The sequence below is a fragment of the Podarcis vaucheri genome, assembly GCF_965113315.1.
Source record: "Podarcis vaucheri genome assembly, chromosome: 2".
In the NCBI taxonomy this organism is placed as follows: Eukaryota; Metazoa; Chordata; class Lepidosauria; order Squamata; family Lacertidae; genus Podarcis; species Podarcis vaucheri.
In genome coordinates this window covers 129,957,160-129,976,316 of record NC_138760.1, presented here as the reverse complement: position 1 = coordinate 129,976,316, position 19,157 = coordinate 129,957,160, and the positions used below count along the sequence as shown (strand labels likewise).

The 19,157-nt window shown below is 45.2% G+C and overlaps 1 protein-coding gene and 1 long non-coding RNA gene across 2 annotated transcripts in view; one reads left to right on the top strand and one right to left on the bottom strand.

Moving 5' to 3' along the window:
- The window catches only part of LOC309527453, a 50,499-nt gene extending 32,436 nt beyond the window's left edge, over positions 1 to 18,063 (top strand). The window contains exon 3 of the long non-coding RNA XR_014217233.1: positions 17,611 to 18,063. This is a non-coding gene — a long non-coding RNA (uncharacterized lncRNA). The remainder of the gene's footprint in view (positions 1 to 17,610) is intronic.
- On the bottom strand, positions 122 to 6,421 carry LOC309527562 (uncharacterized protein; the record flags this gene model as incomplete). Its single annotated transcript, XM_082214389.1, has 4 exons — positions 6,340 to 6,421; positions 4,260 to 4,433; positions 703 to 1,512; positions 122 to 156 (listed from the first exon to the last, which is right to left on the bottom strand). Exons 2-4 carry the CDS (start codon positions 4,390 to 4,392, stop codon positions 122 to 124), a joined length of 978 nt encoding a protein of 325 aa, XP_082070515.1. The 5' UTR covers positions 4,393 to 4,433; positions 6,340 to 6,421.
- Positions 18,064 to 19,157: the final 1,094 nt, after the last annotated feature.

The window sequence follows — 19,157 nt, the reverse complement described above, 5'->3', positions numbered from 1 at the left end:
CCATCTGTCATGGATGCTTCAAATGAGATTTCTGCATTGGCGGGAGTTGGACTAGATTCCAAATCTATCTATTATTCACCCTGCTGTGAGTTCTTGAATTGACTTTTTTACGAGGGAAATTTTATCTACATTCCATGCGCTGATATGCTTTCAACCCTGTATGAATTATTTGGTGGGCCAAGATAGTGGCACTCTGACTGAAGCTCTTCCCACATTCCAAACACTAAGAAGATTTCTCTCTGGTGTGAATTCTGTGATGGGAAGTGAGACTGCAGCTGTGACTGAAGCTCTTTCCACATTCAAAGCACCGATAGGGTTTCTCCCCTGTATGGATTCTTTGGTGGGAAGTGAGATTATTTCTGTGACTGAAACTCTTCCCACATTCCAAGCACTGGTATGGTTTCTCTCCTTTATGAATTCTTTGGTGGGAAGTGAGATTATTTCTGTGGCTGAAGCTCTTTCCACATTCCAAGCACTGATGTGGTTTCTCTCCTGTATGAACTTTTTGATGGGAAGTGAGACTACTGCTCTGACGGAAGCTCTTTCCACATTCCAAGCACTGATATGGTTTCTCCCCTGTATGAATTCTTTGATGGGAAGTGAGACACTCCCTCTGACTGAAGCTTTTTCCACATTCCAAGCACTGAAAGGATTTCTCCCCTGAATGAATTCTTTGATGGGAAGTGAGATGGGTGCTCCTACTGAAGCTCTTCCCACATTTCAGGCACTGAAAAGGTTTCTCCCCTGTATGAATTCTATGATGGGAAGCGAGATTGCTGTTCTGACTGAAGCTCTTCCCACATTCAAAGCACTGATATGGTTTCTCCCCTGTATGAATTCTATGATGCAAAGTGAGACTGCTGCTTTCACTGAAGCTCTTTCCACATTCCAAGCACTGATGTGGTTTCTCTCCTGTATGAACTTTGTGATGGGAATAGAGACTCCGACTGTGGCTGAAGCTCTTGCCACATTCCAAGCACTGATAGAATTTCTCCCCTGTATGAATTCTTTGATGAAAAGTGAGAGTGTCCTTTCGACTGAAGCTCTTTCCACATTCCAAGCACTGAAAGGGTTTCTCTCCTTTATGAAGTTTTTGATGGGAAGAGAGACTGCTGCTCTGACTGAAGCTCTTCCCACATTCCAAGCACTGATATGGTTTCTCCCCGGTATGAATTCTTTGATGGGAAGTGAGATTCTGCCTGTGACTGAAGCTCTTTCCACATTCAAAGCACTGATAGGGTTTCTCCCCCGTATGAATTTTTTGATGGGAAGTGAGAATATACTTCCGACTGAAGCTCTTTCCACATTCTCTGCAGTGATACAATTTCTCTCCTCTGTGAATTCTTTCATGTGAAGTGAGGCTATCCCTCCGAATGAAGCTCTTTCGTTGATGGGAGGTGGACTGGGAGCTCTGGCCGATGTTCTCTCCATACTCTGAATATTTATTTGATTTCTCTGATATGTGGATTCTGTTGTGGTCCCCCTTGTTCTTCCCTTCCCATTCATCACCAACTGCAATGAAGAGAAAATATAATTATCGCCTCAAGAAGAAACCCACCACCTGACCCCTCCCCCAGCAATGCACTGCCACGTTAGGGTAAGTCGTGCTAACTCTGCATTGCTGCCCCGGACCCCAACCCCACTCAGAGCGAAGGGGACGTGGTTCACATCCATCATTGAACAAAGTTAGTGAATGCTTGTGATAAAGGAAGGACTGAAGTTAGATGTGAGGCCTTACAATAGTTTTCACTGCCTTTGTTGGCTGGTATTAACTGACATATTGCTTGGCTTTTATCTGGGATAGATTTGATTTGGCTCATTCCTGGAATCCACCCCATATGCAAGGTCAGTCATCTCTTTGGTCAATCAAATGCAAACAGAAGCCAAAACGACAAACCTGACAGAAGTTACTTCAACTTCCTAAAAACTCTCAAGCCCACATTTAAGAAGGCCCGGGTGGTTCAGACAATCCTGGTCATTGTTTCAAAAGGCATGACCAGACAAAGAATATTCACAAACCGTTGATATCCCTCCATTCAGGGCTCACGGTGTGGATGTTAAAATCCCAGATGCTGTTGGTCTCCATCCAAATACTGGAGGTTCATCAAATAGAAAAGGGGTGTCCAACAGGTCGATCATTATCTACTGGTAGATCCCTGCAAGGTTTTGGTCAATCGCAGTCCATCGCTGGCCCCCTCCCGGATCCTCCTTCCATTGTTGGAGAATGGAAGACAGAGCTTACAAACTGAGGCTGGAGGCTGGTTTCCCCCCAGCGCTCCTTTGGTGCGTTGCTAATAAAAGCTCAACAACTTTGACCTGAACCCCTCAAAAACAGGGGTAGATCACTCCCAGTTTTTAATTCTGCGAGTAGATCGCAGTCTCTTGGAAGTTGGCCACCCCGAAATAGAGGTATGTATGGAATTTCAAAATTGATGTTTAATGAGAGGGTCCATGATCCCACAATTCTCCTCCTTGACTTCCTTACGCAAAGCTCTCTTGTCAGGATCCAGCAACATCCGTGCCTCCTCTGAAACAAGCAGGAACATCTTCACCCGCACACTCCCCACCAGCTGTTGCCTCAATCTAAATTTGGTCTAAATTTAAACTTTTTAATAAATCTCTTACTTCACTTCTCATTTCTCCTCTCATTTTCATGAGGAGACCAACTCTGTATACCGTATTTTTAGCTCCATAGGGTGCACCGGACCATAGGGCGCACTTAGTCTTTAGGGGGGAAATAAAGGGAAAAAATTTATTCCCCCCCCAGCCCCAAAGAGCAAAGAAACCAAGACAGTAAGCAGGATCCATCCTGCTGGCTGTCTTGGCTTCCTCTTTAGTCGCACGCAAACTCTCCAGCCGGGAGAGGCTGCGGGCGGCTTTGGCAGAAGCAAAGACAGCGAGCGGGATGGATCCCGCTAACTCTCTTGGCTTCATTTTTAGCCTCCGTCCCCAGAACAGGCAGCTATCCACAAGCCTTTTGATCGCGGTGGGAGTTCCCGCCAGGCTCCGAAGGCTTGCAGATAGCAGCCTGAAGCCTGAAGCCCGGGTGTGCAGCGCCAACCCCCGCTGCGCACCGACCCCTATCGCCCTCCAGGCTTCAGCGAAAGCCTGCATTCGCTCCATAGGACGCACAAACATTTCCTCTTCATTTCTGGAGGGGGAAAAGTGCGTCCGATAGAGCGAAAAATAAGGATAGTTTAATTGGTAACATAAGATGGAAAATGACTATTACTCACACTTAATCTAAGCACAACGGCCACAAGAGCTTTTGACTAGGAATTCGGCTATGCGAAGTTGAATGTTTTCTGTTCTCCGCTGTTTACCCTTTTTTGTTTCAATTTATACCAATTCATGAACTCAGTACTCATATACTGATCACCAACGAGGAACGACATGTTATTCCTGCAAATTTATTCTGCAAGTTTTGAGATATTCAAATGACATGAGAAGAATGAGCCTATACATTTGTATCATTTATTGGTCCTATAATCCTTGCTTTTAAAAGCAATAAAAAGTTGTTCCAAAAAGAAAAGATAATGGGGCAACACACGGAGGCCCCACCTGCAGTCAATCCTGAAATTAGGATCAGGTAATTTAAGAATTTAGGATCAGCTTCTAGTGCTGCGCGATGGATCAGTCACTTGTTCTGTTGCTCTGTTCTCTCCTATCTCTCCTCCTCCCCCCGCCCAATTTTAACCAATTCATGAACTCAGAACTGATACACTGACCACTAACGATGAACCATATGTTATAGAAATTCCTGCAAATTACTTCTATTAGTTTTGAGAATCACATGAGAAGACTAAGAAGACTCAGTCTACATATTTGTATCATATATTAGTCCTATATGATCCTTGTTTTTAAAAGAAAAGGAAAAGTTATTCCTAAAAGAAAAGTAAAAGGCGAAACACAGAGGCCCCATCTGCAGTCAATCCTGAAATTAGGATCAGGTAATTTAAAGAATCATGGCTTCTAGTGCTGCGCGATGGATCAGCGAGTTCTCTGACATTGGTAGGGCATTCAGAGCACAGTACTGGCGCCAATACATCGCGGTGGCCGGGGAGCTGTGACGTATTCCTGGCTCAAATTGCCCGGAGATGTCAAAGGCGCTGGAAGGCAGGTGGAGGAGCCCAAAAAGGTCCCCACCTTCTCAAACTCCATCCGCCTGCCTGCCTCATCCCACCCCCAAAATGAGCAAGCCCCAGTACCTCTCCAGCCCCATCCATCCATGTCCCCATCTCCCCTCCCCTGGGACTCACCAGATCTCTTGGAGGTCCCTGGGAGGCAACGCTCAGAGGCTGTGAGGAGGGATGCAGGAGACAACCTGACCAGGTCAACTGTCCATCTTCCCCCTTCCATCCTCGCTAGCTTTACAGATTCAGTCTCTTTCATCCTTCCTGAGGAGTCGAGAAGCCACCACAAGCTGCAGGGCCCTGGGAGAGAGGAAGAAACAAAGGGAGCCTCAGAGGCCCTGCAGGGATTCTCCTGCCCTAGATATTCCCCTGCTCCTGGAGAAGCACAAATGGGGCAGCCCCTTCCCAACAGAAACCCCATTTGAAACATCTCCAGTGATTCCAGTTTAATCTGTTTGCACCTCACCCCGCTTCGTAAGGCTGGCATGGTCTGCACACTAGTGACCTGAGAGTGGACCCCATTGAACTCAGTGGGGCTTATGAATAGAACTTGGTGCAAAAACCAGGCACCATCCTGTCCCCAAGCCTGAAAACTGCAGCCCCAGAGCATGGGCAGAATACAGCCGAGTAGCTATTACATGTGGGTGCCCCCACGTCTCAGTGCAAGAGATGCCTTAGCAGTTGAGCTGGCTGGGCCCCAAACCTCTTTCTGCTCATCATTAGAGCTGCTGAGAGACCCTAGAAGGCTGGGAATAGGATCTGGCTCCTGCTGTTTCTTAGCCACCTCCTCATTTTCCTTATTCACGCAAAATGGGGTGATTTTTGGTTGTGCTTTCTTTAGAGAAGCTCTCTTTGGAGCAGGGCGCGTGGCACTCGGGGAGAGACCAGAAATTTTGTAACCACTCCAGGTCAACACCATCATTTCCCTTAATTCCATATCATGTTTCCTTATACCATTTGTAGCAATTAAAGCTTTTCTAACTTTAGTCTGCAACAACTTCTGTGTCATTCACTTATTGTTCTGCAGAATGCGGAGGCTAGACTGGTGACTGGGAGTGGCTGCTGGAACCATGTAAGACCGCTCCTAAAGGAACTACTTTCAAAGTGTTGGTGGTGACATTTAAAGCCCTAAACGGCCTCTGCCCAGGATACCCGAAGGAGCATCTCCAACCCCATCCTTCAGCCTGGACCCTGAGGTCCAGCACTGAGGGCCTTCTGGCAGTTCCCTCAGTGCAAGAAGAGAAGTTACAGGGAAGCAGGCTGAGGGCCTTCTTGGTAGTGGCGCCCTCCCTGTGGAACACGCTCCCATCAGATGTCAAGGAGATGAGTAACTATGTAACCTTTAGAAGACACCTGAAGGCAGCCCTGTATATTGTACGTGCTGGAAGCCGCCCAGAGTGTCTGGGAAAACCCAGTCAACTGGGTAGCAGGTAAATACTATTGTTGTTGTTATTATCATTATTATTATTGACACAGGATGCTGATGGTGTTGCAGCTTCACCCCAGTGCCTTGCCAGGGCAGGAGGGGCATGGTCTTCCTAAAAATGTTGAGCTGAGCAAGGCTGGATGCAGCTCCTGCTCCCAAGAGTGGCACATGCCAGTCTGTGCACTTGCTCTGCTGGGAGGAGCAGATGTTTAACAAGGCTGGAAACCAGATCTCGCCCGGCCCTAGGGACTCCTCCCAAGAATCCTGGGAGCCAGAATTGGTTCAGGACGCTGAGAGTTGCAAGGAGACAGCTTCAGCCCTGCTGTCCAAAGACTGCAATTCCCAGAGTGGTCACCAATCCCCCCTTCTTGCCAGGGAACTCTGGGAATTGTAGTTGGGTAGATGGTGGGAGAGGGTCTCCCCTCCAGTCTCCACACTTGGGGGGGGCTGTATCTCCCCACTCCACAGGGCTTCTCCTTCCTCGGAGTCCTCGGATGCTTCTCTGTCTTATGAAATGCGACTTTCCCCTCAATCTGAAGGGGGCTTATTTGCATGCCCCCCTTTTGTTGCCCCAAAGAAGAGAGTTGCAGACCTGCTGGACACTCAGCCCCTCCCTGGCTTGGCGGAGAGGAACTGGGGGCAGGACCCTCTGCTCCCTGACTTGGGGGTCTTCCCCCCCCCCTGCATGAGCTGAGCGGGGGGCCCCTTGCCTCCTCCCTTGCAGCCCTGGGACCCCCTTCTCCCCGCTGCACCCCAAGGGGGAAGAGAGAAGAGACTCACCGGATTCCAGGAGGGGCACCGAGGAAGTTTTTGCAAAGCAGAGAGAACAAAGCAGCCTCCTCTTTGCTCGCAGGGAGGGACTGGGCAGGGAGGGGCTTCTGCTGGGGAGGACCTTGCCCTCCCCCGCCCTTCCTGTCCTCTCTAGGAATCCAGCTCTGCTCCTTTTAACCCTTGGCAAGCCGAGGGCACCCAGACCGCCCCTCCCTCCCTCTCCCTGCCTGCCGTTTTCCTGCTTCTGCGCTCTAGGGCTGCCCTCCCTTCTCCATCTGGGCCAAGGACTCTGCATCAAGGGCCCCTGGGGTGCAGGGCAGGGGGAGCATCTCTTGGCCCCCCAGGGAAAGAGAAACGTGTGTGTGGAGGGGAGACTTCCAAGGAGACTCTGCAGGTCCCCAACTTGGCAGCCGGATCCCACGGACCCTGCCGGTGGGTCCCAGGGAAGGCGCTTCCAGGAAAGGCCCTTTCAAAGTAGGGATCCAGATGCACAGGGCAGAATGGTAACGGGGAACCCCCACCTCCCTTGTCGTTCGTCTGCACAAGATGGGGGGGCTGACAGCGGAGACGAGCGCCCCAACCCCACAGTCGCCTTTGACTGGACGTAAAGGTCCAGGATTCCTTTTCCTTTGAATATCCCAGTGCTGATGTGCGTGGGGGGAGGGTAATCTCCTGCACGGGAGGGGCTTCATCCTGCCAGGCAAGCCCTGCAGGTGTTGGGTTCCCACTTTGCAGCTGGCATGCATAGATCCGGGGCCCAGTAAGGGCCCTTTTTGGGGGGCCCTCCCTTCCCCATCACTGCATCTTCATCTCTTTGTCCTCTCCGCCCAGGCGACTGTGGGGTTGGGGCGCTCGTCTCCGCTGTCAGACCGAGGGGGCTGGCGTTTGTCCCCAGACAGCTTTTCCGGGTCACATGGCCCGCAGGACTCAACCGCTTCTGGCGCAATGGGGTACATTGGTGAAAACCAGAGTGCACAGAAATGCCACAACTGCTTGTACTGGTATGTTTTTGAAGGAAAAAGGTAAAAGGCGGATCTAGACGGATCCTCGTGAATTCATATGGTTTTTTCATTCAAATTAAATAAAACCACCATGATACTGTAGACTATGTCTTACTCTGTAGACAGCATCAAAAAAATCACGCATCCACTATTTCGTGGGGCCGCTGGGGCGCAAAAACATGGTTAAAAAACACGGATCCTCATGTACCCTCATGATTTTTGCACAAGACCAGCCCAAAGTCACCATCAGTTCAAACATCATGGCCAGGGGCACAGCATCCACCACAAAAATCACGGATCCACGGCTTCCTGGCCATTCCGTGGCCCAAAAACGTGGTTTTGAAGCACGGATGCTCATGGATCCTCACGCATTTTCCATTGGGCCAACCCAAACTCACCGTCAAATCACACATCATGTCCAGGGGCACAGCCTACACCACATAAAACTTGGATCCACGCCTGCCTGGCCATGCCGTGGCCCAAAAACGTGGTTCCGAAGCATGGATCCTCATGGATCCTCATGATTTTTGCACAAGGCCAGCCCAAAGTCACCATCAGATCAAACGTCATGGCCAGGGGCACAGCCTGCACCACAAAAATCACGGATCCACGACTTCCTAGCAAATCCATGGCCCAAAAACGTGGTTTTGAATCACGGATCCTCATGGATCCTCACGCATTTTCCATTGGGCCAACCCAAACTCACCGTCAAATCACACATCATGGCCAGGGCCACAGCCCGCACCACAAAAAACTAGGATCCACGGCTCCCTGGCAACACCATGGACCAAAAACGTGGTTTTGAAGCACGGATCCTCATGGATCATCACACTTTTGGCATTGGGGAACCCCAAATTCACCCTTTATTCAAATATCTTGTACATAACCACAGATCTGACCACAAACATCATGGATCTACTGCTTCATGGCCCTGGCCAGATGCTACCCTGGATATATTGGCCAATTTTTAGGTGGGTGTGCTGGGATGGAGGAAATGGAGTCGGCTTAATCTCTATCCATTAAAGATGGGCGCCCAATGGCTGGGCCAGAATGATTTCAGTTTGGTTTGCCAGCTCCCAGCTCTTCATGGGGCGCAATAGTCACCTGTAGCTGCCATCAGGAGTCCCTTTTTGATCCTGGATGCTTCTGTCTCTATGGAGGCATTGGTCACAAATGTAGCCAAACTGGAATTTTTGAATCTATGTCAGGTTAGGCAATCGGTACTTATTCGGGTGAATATAAATCCTGCGTCCAGTCAGGCTTCCCTGCGCAGGAAGCTCTGACCTGGCAAGAGAGCAGAGTAGCAGCAGCGGTCCTGCGTCCGTGTGAGAAAGGGATAAATCAAGTCCAAAGACAGTTCAGTTCTTATCTCTAGAAGCGTTTATTTACAAGCCATAAATCAGTCTCTTTCCATCAGAGCATTCCGACATTTCTTTGTGCTTCCAAAAGCACACAGCTTCTTCACAGCGTCTCTCAGTCAGAAGTAAACGCAACTCTGCTCAGTGTCACAGACTGTGACGCACTTCTCTGCCTTAAACTCCTCCCAGATACAGGACACCATGGAGTTTTAACACTGTCAGTTCCAAACTCCACAGTACTGTACCTGTCCCTTTCCAACCTTGCCATGGTGATCCATGCAGTAGTCACCTGCAGACTAGACTACTTTAACTTGCTGTACACCTGAGCCGGGGAGTGCAGGGTATAATTGTGATAGAGAGAGATAGATATGCAGGGCTACCCTTGAGACTGCTCCAGAAACTCCATATGGTCTAAAATGCAGATGCATGAGTTCTTACTTGGACTTTGTGGAGAGCCCACATTCAGTTGGTTGTTCATCAGCTGGATTGGCTCCAGGTGGAGTATCGAATCAGGTTCAATGTTTTGGTGCTAATCTTTAAAGCCCTAAACAGTCTGTGACCTTTCTTATCTGTGGGAATTATCTTCCAATACACCCCCCATGAGTGTGACACTCATCTAACAGCAACCTACTGGAGGTCCCTGGCCCAAAACATATCCAGCTGTCCTCAACCAGAGCCTTTTTGGTGGAACGCTTTGTCTAATGAGACCAGGGCTCAGTGCAATCTATCTCAGTTTTCTCACTTGTCATGGTGAGTGGGCTTGCACATTCCTATGACCCTTGTGAGTGAAGCGGTTGGGAATCTCGTACTCCCAGCAGGGTCACCCAAGGCGGTAAGGTCAAAGAAAATTAAATATGCTCAGAGTCCTGTAGTGATTTCATGCTCTTTATTGCAGCTTGTAAAACAGTGACTGAATTTCCCCCCAAACCTCAGGCTTTTATATACATTATTTACACAATGAGTCCCGTCTGACTGGCTGATTCTGCTTCCCTCCTAGAGCCTGGTTGGTCTTTTCCTGCAAGCCAATCAGTTCTTGCATTCTAGGATCCTACTTGCCTATTGTTCTAGCATCCAAGCTTGGTACATAACAGGGAAGGACCTAGACAAAGAATGATCCAATAATTCCTCAACGGCAGAACAGGCGGGTGATAACAAGCAGTGTGTTACAACGGCTCTGAAGGCGGATGAAGGCTGCAGCAGACAGGATCCACCAGTTTGTCGTGACTACTCAAGCCATCAGAACACAGCCCTACTGCGAAGACTGTGCGTTGGTCAGCGTGCACTGATCTACACACATAAAACAAATTCACGCACAGGCATCTTCCAAAAACCCAACCCAACTCCCCCAAACCCTCCCCCCATGGCGATCACTAAATGGCTACGGGGGCAGGAATGTGAAGCCCCTAGTCATGAACCGACACATGGGCGTTGTCGTTCTGACTCAAGGAATGAGGCAGTTGAGCAGCTCAGCAGCTGTATCCATGACTGAGCAGCCCTTTTTAGTATCCACTATGCTCACCCCGAAAAGGGGAAGGGGCTGGAAACGGTGCCCTAAACATAGTATGCCTCCCTTTTTCCCTGACTGGATTACCGCGCCCAGGTGGAATCTCTTTTCCCATAGTTTGAATCCATTATTCTGCATCCTAGTCTCTAGAACAGCAGAAAACAAGCTTGCTCCCTCTTCAACATGACATCCCTTCAAATATTTAAACATGGCTATCATGTCACTCCTTAATCTTCTCTTCTCTAGATTAAACAAATCCAGCTCCCTAAGTCTCTCCTCATAGGGCTTGGATTCCAGACCTTTTACATTTTGGTCACCCTCCTCTGGACATGCTCCAACTTGACAATATCCTTCTTCAACTGGACACAGTATTTCAGGTGTGGTCTGACCAACCAGAATAGTGTGGTGGCATTCCTTCACTTGATCTAGACCAGGGGTCTGCAACCCGCGGCTCCGGAGCCGCATGTGGCTCTTTTACACCTTTGCCGCGGCTCCGGGGCGGATACTAGCGAGGGGAGGAGTCGCATTGTGCGCCCCGACACTCCCCACTGTGGCGGGCGCTGTACTGGCTGTGACGTCGCATGGGGGCGGTGCGTGCGTTAGTCCCGACGTCACCTTCCCACCCGCTGTCAGATCGCGGCTCTGGAGATATATTTGTTTTAAATGTCGCAATGGTTTTGCGGCTCCCAGGTTTTTTTCCCTTCGGAAACAGGTCCAAGTGGCTCTTTTTGTCTTAAAGGTTGCAGACCCCTGATCTAGACACTATACTCCTATTGATGCAGCCCAGAATTGCATTGGTGTTCTTAGCTGCCACATCACACTGTTGACTCATATTCAGCTTGTGGTTGAGTAAGACTCCCAGATCCCTTTCACAGGTACTGTTGTCAAGCCAAGTGTCCCCCACCTGTGCATTTCATTTTTTCTATCCAGGTGTAGTACCTTACATTTCTCCCTATGGAACTCCATATTGTTGGTTTTGGCCCAGCTCTCTAGGCTATTCAGGTCATTTTGAATTCTGACCCTGTCCTCTGGTGTATTAGCAACCCCTCCCAGTTTGCAGTCATTTGCAAATTTGATTAGCACGCCCTCTATTCCATCATCCAAATCATTTATAAAAATACTGAATAGCACCAGGCCCAGGACAGAACCTTGTGGAACCCCAATAGTCATTTTTTTCCAGGATGAAGGTGAGCCACTGATGAGCACTCTTTGGGTTCAGCCCGTCAACCAATTACAAATCCACCTAACAGTAGCTTTGTCTAGCACACATTTTACTAGTTTTTTTGCAATAATATCATGGGGGACCTTTTCAAAGGCCTTACTGAAGTCAAGGTAAGCTGGTACAAGGGAAAGCAGGATTGTAATTACCGTAAAAATTACTGATCACTTTGGATCAGCAGTCTCAACCTAACCCGCTATGTGGGGAGAGCCACGTGTTCCTTTGGAAGGCAAGTGGAATACAGTGTGATATACTGACAGCTGTTTTAAAAGATGTAACTGTAACTTAAAATCCAGTATCAGAAAAAAATAAACATAGATGGTCCCTGTGTGGATAGTCATGTTTGCATGATGGGGTTCTAAAATCAGTCCTGAAAGTAGATTGAGAATGACTCATGCATAGCTTTTGCTCTGCCATTAACAAGGTGAGCTGAAGCAAATTCTTTTTTTTCTTTTTTAGTAAATTTTTATTAGAATTTTTTTTAAAAGGTTACAGAAAAAAAGAAAAAATATAAGTCAAAACAGAACAATCAAAAAGGAAAAAGAAAGAACAATACATAAGAAAACAAATATCATCCAAGAACAAAAAAATAAAAATAAAATAAAGAGAAACAAGTCAAACCTTTACATCACTTGCTTTCATTCGCTTACTTCCTCGACCTCCTCACACCTCCCATTTTTGTATTCTAATTCAGTTAGATATTTCAGCAAATCCTTTCCAGCTTTGTTTTTATCTTAATAATTTATCTTAATATACTGTGATTTTACATTCTCTTTCACCAATTCATTTTTGCTTAATCCTTTATATCTTTTCTGCTAAAACCACATAGTTTTATTCCAACATCTTTCTAACATTCCTTAATTTAACAATATTTCTGAAAATAAACATTAAATTTTTTCCAATCTTCTTCCACCGACTCTTCTCCTTGGTCTCGGATTCTGCCAGTCATCTCAGCCAGTTCCATGTCGTCCATCACCTTCATCTGCCATTCTTCCCGGGTGGGTAGATCTTGTGTTTTCCAATACTTTGTGATAAGTATTCTTGCTGCTGTTGTGGAGCTGAAGCAAATTCTTTGCTCCCTTTGGGCTTAGCAATATTGCCTACAGCATTCTTGTTGAAGGGCATTGGAGAGTTAGGTGAGGGACACTTTTCTGTTTTTCCATCAAGCCCCCAGACAAGAATGCTACAGCATCAGCCCCAAACACTCAGTCTCATAACAAAAAATACTCAACAGGGTTAGGGCTGAGGGTAGGGGAAGTACAATCATGATCTTTCCAGTCCTCTAGAAGCTGACCCTTTTGGTCATTTTGGTCATGGAGCCAAATATCTGTTCCCAAGTTTAAAGAGTCTAAACTCTTGCATCCAAGAGTATTAAAAGAACTCCAGGTCATAGAATCAGAATCATAGAGTTGGAAGAGACCTGGCAGATGTGAAAACAAACTGGGCCAAAACAAGATGAATTTTAACAGGGAGAAATGTAAAGTATTGCATTTGGGCAAAAAATAAATAAATGAGAGGCACAAATACAAGATGGGTGACACCTGGCTTGAGAGCAGTACATGTGATCTAGGAGTCTTGGTTGACCACAAACTTTTTTTTTTATTAAATAAATTTTATTTCCAATATACACTCTTTTAAAATCACAGACTTGCCAAAAGAAAAAAAAAAGAAACAAACACAGAAAAATAAACAAATATAGACAATAAAACATCAAGACGTAAATACGTTTCTCCAAAAGTACTAATTATCATAACATTGTTCTGACTTCCCTCCACCACAATTTAAGCTATATCACATTGATAACCTTCTTGCAGTTCCTTCTTTCTATCTTTATCTTTACTTCGCAGATTCTATAGTTCACCTACTGTTATTTTAATGTTACCTAAGTTTTTTTCCATATATGATATAAATTTATTCCAATCATTAATAAAGTTTTTATTACTCTGATGCCTAATCTTCTGTGTCATTTTTGCTAGCTTAGAGTACTCAAATAGCTTGTTTTGCCATTCACTAATAGTTGGGATTTTAGATGATTTCCAGTTCTGTGCCAACAATAATCTGGCTGCTGCCGTTGCATACTGGAACATGATTTGATCTTCTTTCCTAATCTCCTCACCAACCATTCCCAGAAGAAATGCTTCTGGTTTTTTAGGAAATGTGTATTTCAGTATCTTTTTCAATTCATCATAAATAGAGCCCCAGAACCTCTTCACTTCTTCACATGACCACCACATATGATGGAAGTCGCCCTCTTTTTTTTTTACATTTCCAACATCTTTTGTCTCCAGTCTTGTACATTTTTCCAAGCTTAACAGGAGTAATATGCCAACGATACATCATTTTTTCCATATTTTCTCGGAGGCTAACGCATGCTGTAAATTTCATATCTTTAGTCCAAAGTTTCACCCATCTCTCATATTCTAAACTATATCCCAAATCTATGGCCCACTTTATCATGACCTCCTTCACCTCCTCGTCTTTAGTATCCCATTCCAGTAATTGATTGTACATTTTAGATAAGAGCTTACTCTTTCCTTCTAATATTTCCACCTGGAATTTTGATTTTTTCTCATTCATCCCTATTTTTTTGTGTTCATTCCATAGGGCATTAATTTGGTGAACCTGTAGCCACCCTATTGACTTATCCTTTAGTTCTTCATATGATTTAATTCTCCACCCTTTATCCGATTTGGTTAGGAGATCTTCGTAAGTCCATCTTTGGGTTCTCGTGTTTAAATTTTTAAGAGATGAGATATTAACTGGTGATAACCACCAACGTATGCCCTTTTCCAACAGTTTTTTAGTTCTATTCCATACCTCTAACAACGCTCCTCTAACAATATGGTGGGAGAATCCCTTATGCACCCTTTCTTTATCTTGCCATAAATAGGCGTGCCAGCCAAATCTAACATCAAATCCTTCCAGGTCTAACACATCTAGATTTTCCAAAACTATCCAGTCCTTAACCCAACATAGGCATGCAGCCTCATAATATAATTGCAAATTCGGGACAGCAAAAACCCCTCTTTCTCTCCTGTCTGTGAGCAGTTTAAACTTAATTCTTGCTCTCTTCCCCTGCCGCCGCAGCTGTTGAGGCAGTGGAGGCCTTAAGACCGCCTCCCAAAGACCCTTATGAGTTCAACATCCCCTGCCAGATAAACCTGGACAGGGTCCTCTGCCATTCCTTAAACATTGTTGTTCCTCTAATTACTGGAATATTCTGAAATAAAAATAGTATTTTTGGAAGGATGTTCATTTTTATGGCCGCCATTCGTCCCTCCCAGGAGAGTGTTAATCTACTCCAGATGTCTAAATCTTTTTTAATCTCGCTCCAGGTTCTATTGTAATTATTTTCCACTAAATTTATATTTTTTGTAGTTACCCAAATGCCCAAGTACGTCACCTTTTTCACTACCTTAATCCCTGTTTGTTGTTCTAATTGATTTCTTAAGTCTTCAGCCAAATTCTTTGTCAGTATTTTTGTCTTAGATTTATTTAACTTAAACCCAGATAACTTCCCAAACTCCTCAAGCAGTTCTAGGACTTTTTCCACGCTTTTTAATGGTAATGATATTACTAAATCATCGGCGTATGCCTTTAATTTATATTCTTTCACTCCAAGTTTAATTCCTCTTATTTCCGGTGTTTCCCTTACTTTATTTGTAATTATCTCCAGTACCATAATAAACAGGAGGGGGGACAGAGGGCACCCCTGTCTTGTACCTTTTGATATCATAAATGAATCTGTTAAGTTATTATTAATAATTAATTTCGCTCTTTGGCTCGAATAAATTGCTTTGATACCCTCCAAGAAGGGCCCCTCTATCCCTACCCTTTCCATACACTTTACAAGGAAACACCAGGATACATTGTCGAAAGCTTTTTCGGCGTCGACAAATACCAGAGCTGCGGGGATTTCATTTTTAAACTCTAAATATTCAATGATGTTTATTATATTTCTTATATTGTCCTTCAGCTGTCTGCCTGGCAGGTTGACCACAAACTTGACATGAGCCAACAGTGTGATGCAGCAGCTAAAAAAGCCAATGCAATTCTGGGCTGCATCAATAGGAGTATAGCATCTAGATCAAGGGAAGTAATAGTGCCACTGTATTCTGCTCTGGTCAGACCTCACCTGGAGTACTGTGTCCAGTTCTGGGCACCACAGTTCAAGAAGGACACTGACAAACTGGAACGTGTCCAGAGGAGGGCAACCAAAATGGTCAAAGGCCTGGAAACTATGCCTTATGAGGAATGGGTAAGGGAGCTGGGCATGTTTAGCCTGGAGAAGAGGAGGTTAAGGGGTGATATGATAGCCATGTTCAAATATATAAAAGGATGTCACATAGAGGAGGGAGAAAGGTTGTTTTCTGCTGCTCCAGAGAAGTGGACACGGAGCAATGGATCCAAACTACAAGAAAGAAGATTCCACCTAAACATTAGGAAGAACTTCCTGACAGTAAGAGCTGTTTGACAGTGGAATTTTCTGCCAAGGAGTGTGGTGGAGTCTTCTTTTTTGGAGGTCTTTAAGCAGAGGCTTGACAACCATATGTCATGAGTGCTCTGATGGTGTTTCCTGCTTGGCAGGGGGTTGGACTCGATGGCCCTTGTGGTCTCTTCCAACTCTATGATCCTATGATCCTATAATTCTATGATTTCATGACAATGGGTATAATTTAAAATTTAAAAATTGTATGAGAAAATTTAAAAATTGTAAGAACATAATATATGTATGTAAGAAATCCTAAACACGAATAAAATAAAATAAATTTTAAATAAAGAAATGCAAAACAGATTAATCAATTCGACTTTTAAAAACAACTCCTAAAACAGCAATTTAACATGTATTTTACTATCTAACGAGAGCACTGATCCATAAAATGAAAGCAATAATCAATGTGCTGTACTATAAAAGAAAGAAGGCAGTACTTTAGATTCAAATTAAAATTATTATTTTTTCTTACCTGCACTGATGATAGACATTGTTTGGATGGGGAGCATTTATACATTGCCGCAGTCACACAATCAATCAAAAACAGAGAACAAGCCACAGTCACAAAAACGAAAAAGCCAAATAAAAACGCAATTTCTTTTAGCAAAAAAAAAAAAAAAAGAGCACCAGATATAAGCTCCAAATATCATCTCAGAACACTGCAATTGGAAATGGAAGGCTTTGATTACAATGGGGGGGGACACAAATTAGAAGCGCAACAGTGAAAACAGAAGCTCAGGAGCACGTTCGGCTTCCGAAGCAAAGTTCACAAGCTGGAACACTGACTTCCAGGTTTGCAGCATTCGAGTTCAAAGTTGTTCAGGAACTAAGCTGTTTGAGAACCGAGGTACCACTGTATATAGACATGATTGCCATACATCCAGAATTGTAAACAGCGTCTAGGCGGAAATTGCTGAAATGTCCGGGAAAATCTCGACATATGGCTGCCCATGTCGCAAGCGTAGATTTCGGCAAACTTCACTTGAAATGGATACGCGCCCCCGCCCCCCCGTCCCTTCAAGCCCTCCTCGTAAGGCTTGGTTTCAGACCCTTGATAATCTAGATTGACTCCTCTGCATCATCTTCATGAAGTTTCCCCTTAGCATATATACAAGCTTTCAAACTGTGAGTTTTATTCTGCAAATCCATTTTTTAAAATCTAACTTAAATGTTGCATTCAACTGATGGTAACTTGACCAGTCTCCCTCCCACCTAGAGGAAGAAGTTCCCTTTATAGGGACCCCACATACAATGAAGCAATACCACACGGCCCTAAACCTAACCTCCCAATACATCAACCTCAGCGGGTATTGGTCTGCTGTGTCAAAGTTTTACTGGCCGTTTGGACAATATTGGCAAGAGCACAGGGAATCTCACAGTCACCACTTCCCCTGGAATAAGAATCACTTCTGTTCAAACCAGTAAGTATGTCTGTAATTATGACAATCTGACCAATGCCTAGATGACTTAAGCCCTATATCGGACTCCTCTTCATGGGTTTCCCCCTGAATATAGAGCATGGTCCAATCCCCTGGACATTCTCAGACATACAGAAGTCCTTCTCAAGGTCATGAAGGAATCTGAAGAGGTGATTCAAGCAACACAAAAGGAGATTCCTCCTAAAGACCAGGAAGAACTTTCTGATAGTAAGAGACAACAGTGAAAAGGAACTCCCTCAGAAGAGAGAGGACTCTCCTTCAATGGAGGTATTTAAGAAGAAGTTGGATGGCCATCTGTCATGGATGCTTGAAATGACCTTTTTTCTGCATTGGCGGGGGTTGGACTAGATTCTGAATCTACCATTCCGAGTGAAATTTTCTCCACATTCCATGCGCTGATATGCTTTAAACCCTGTATGAATAATTTGGTGGGCCATGAGAGTGGCACTCTGACTGAAGCGCTTTCCACATTCCAAACACTAAGAGGTTTTCTCTCTTGTATGAATTATTTGATGGGAAGCGAGACTGCGGCTGTGACTGAAGCTCTTTCCACATTCAAAGCACTGATAGGGTTTCTCCCCTGTATGAATTCTTTGATGGGAAGTGAGACTATGGCTGTAACTGAAGCTCTTTCCGCATTCCAAGCACTGAAAGGGTTTCTCCCCTGTATGGATTCTTTGATGCAAAGTGAGACTTTGGCTGTGACTGAAGCTCTTTCCGCATTCCAAGCACTGATAGGATTTATCCCCTGAATGAATTCTTTGATGGTGAATGAGATTTGAGCTGCAACTGAAGCTCTTCCCACATTCCAGGCACTGAAAGGGTTTCTCCCCTGTATGAATTCTTTGATGGGAAGTGAGTCTCTGCCTGTGACTGAAGCTCTTTCCACATTCCAAGCACTGAAAGGGTTTCTCCCCTGTATGAATTCTTTGATGGGAAGTGAGATATTGTCTGTGACTGAAGCTCTTTCCACAATCCAAGCACTGATATGGTTTCTCCTCTGTATGGATTCTTTTATGGGTTATGAGATGGGGGCATTGACTGAAGCTCTTCCCACATTCCAAGCACTGATATGGTTTCTCCCCTGTATGGATTCTTTTATGGGTTATGAGATGGGGGCTTTGACTGAAACTCTTCCCACATTCAAAGCACTGATAGGGTTTCTCCCCTGTATGGATTCTTTGATGCAAAGTGAGACTGCTGCTTTCACTGAAGCTCTTTCCACATTCCAAGCACTGATGTGGTTTCTCTCCTGTATGAACTTTTTGATGGGAATAGAGACTCCGACTGTGGGTGAAGCTCTTTCCACATTCCAAGCACTGATAGGGTTTCTCCCCTGTATGAATTCTTTGATGAAAAGTGAGAGTATCCTTTTGACTGAAGCTCTTTCCACATTCCAAGCACTGATAGCCTTTCTCTCCTTTATGAAGTTTTTGATGGGAAGAGAGATTGCTGCTCTGACTGAAGCTCTTCCCACATTCCAAGCACTGATAGGGTTTCTCCCCTGTATGAACTTTTTGATGCAAAGTGAGACTGGACTTTTGACTGAAGCTCTTCCCACATTCTAAGCACTGATAGGATTTCTCCCCTGTATGTATTCTTTGATGCAAAGTGAGACTGTCCTTTCGACTGAAGCTCTTCCCACATTCCAAGCACTGATAGGGTTTCTCCCCTGTATGAATTCTTTGATGGGAAGTGAGACTGTGGCTGTGACTGAAGCTTTTTCCACATTCCAAACACTGAAAGGATTTCTCCCCTGAATGAATTCTTTCATGGGAAGTGAGATGGGTGCTCCTACTGAAGCTCTTCCCACA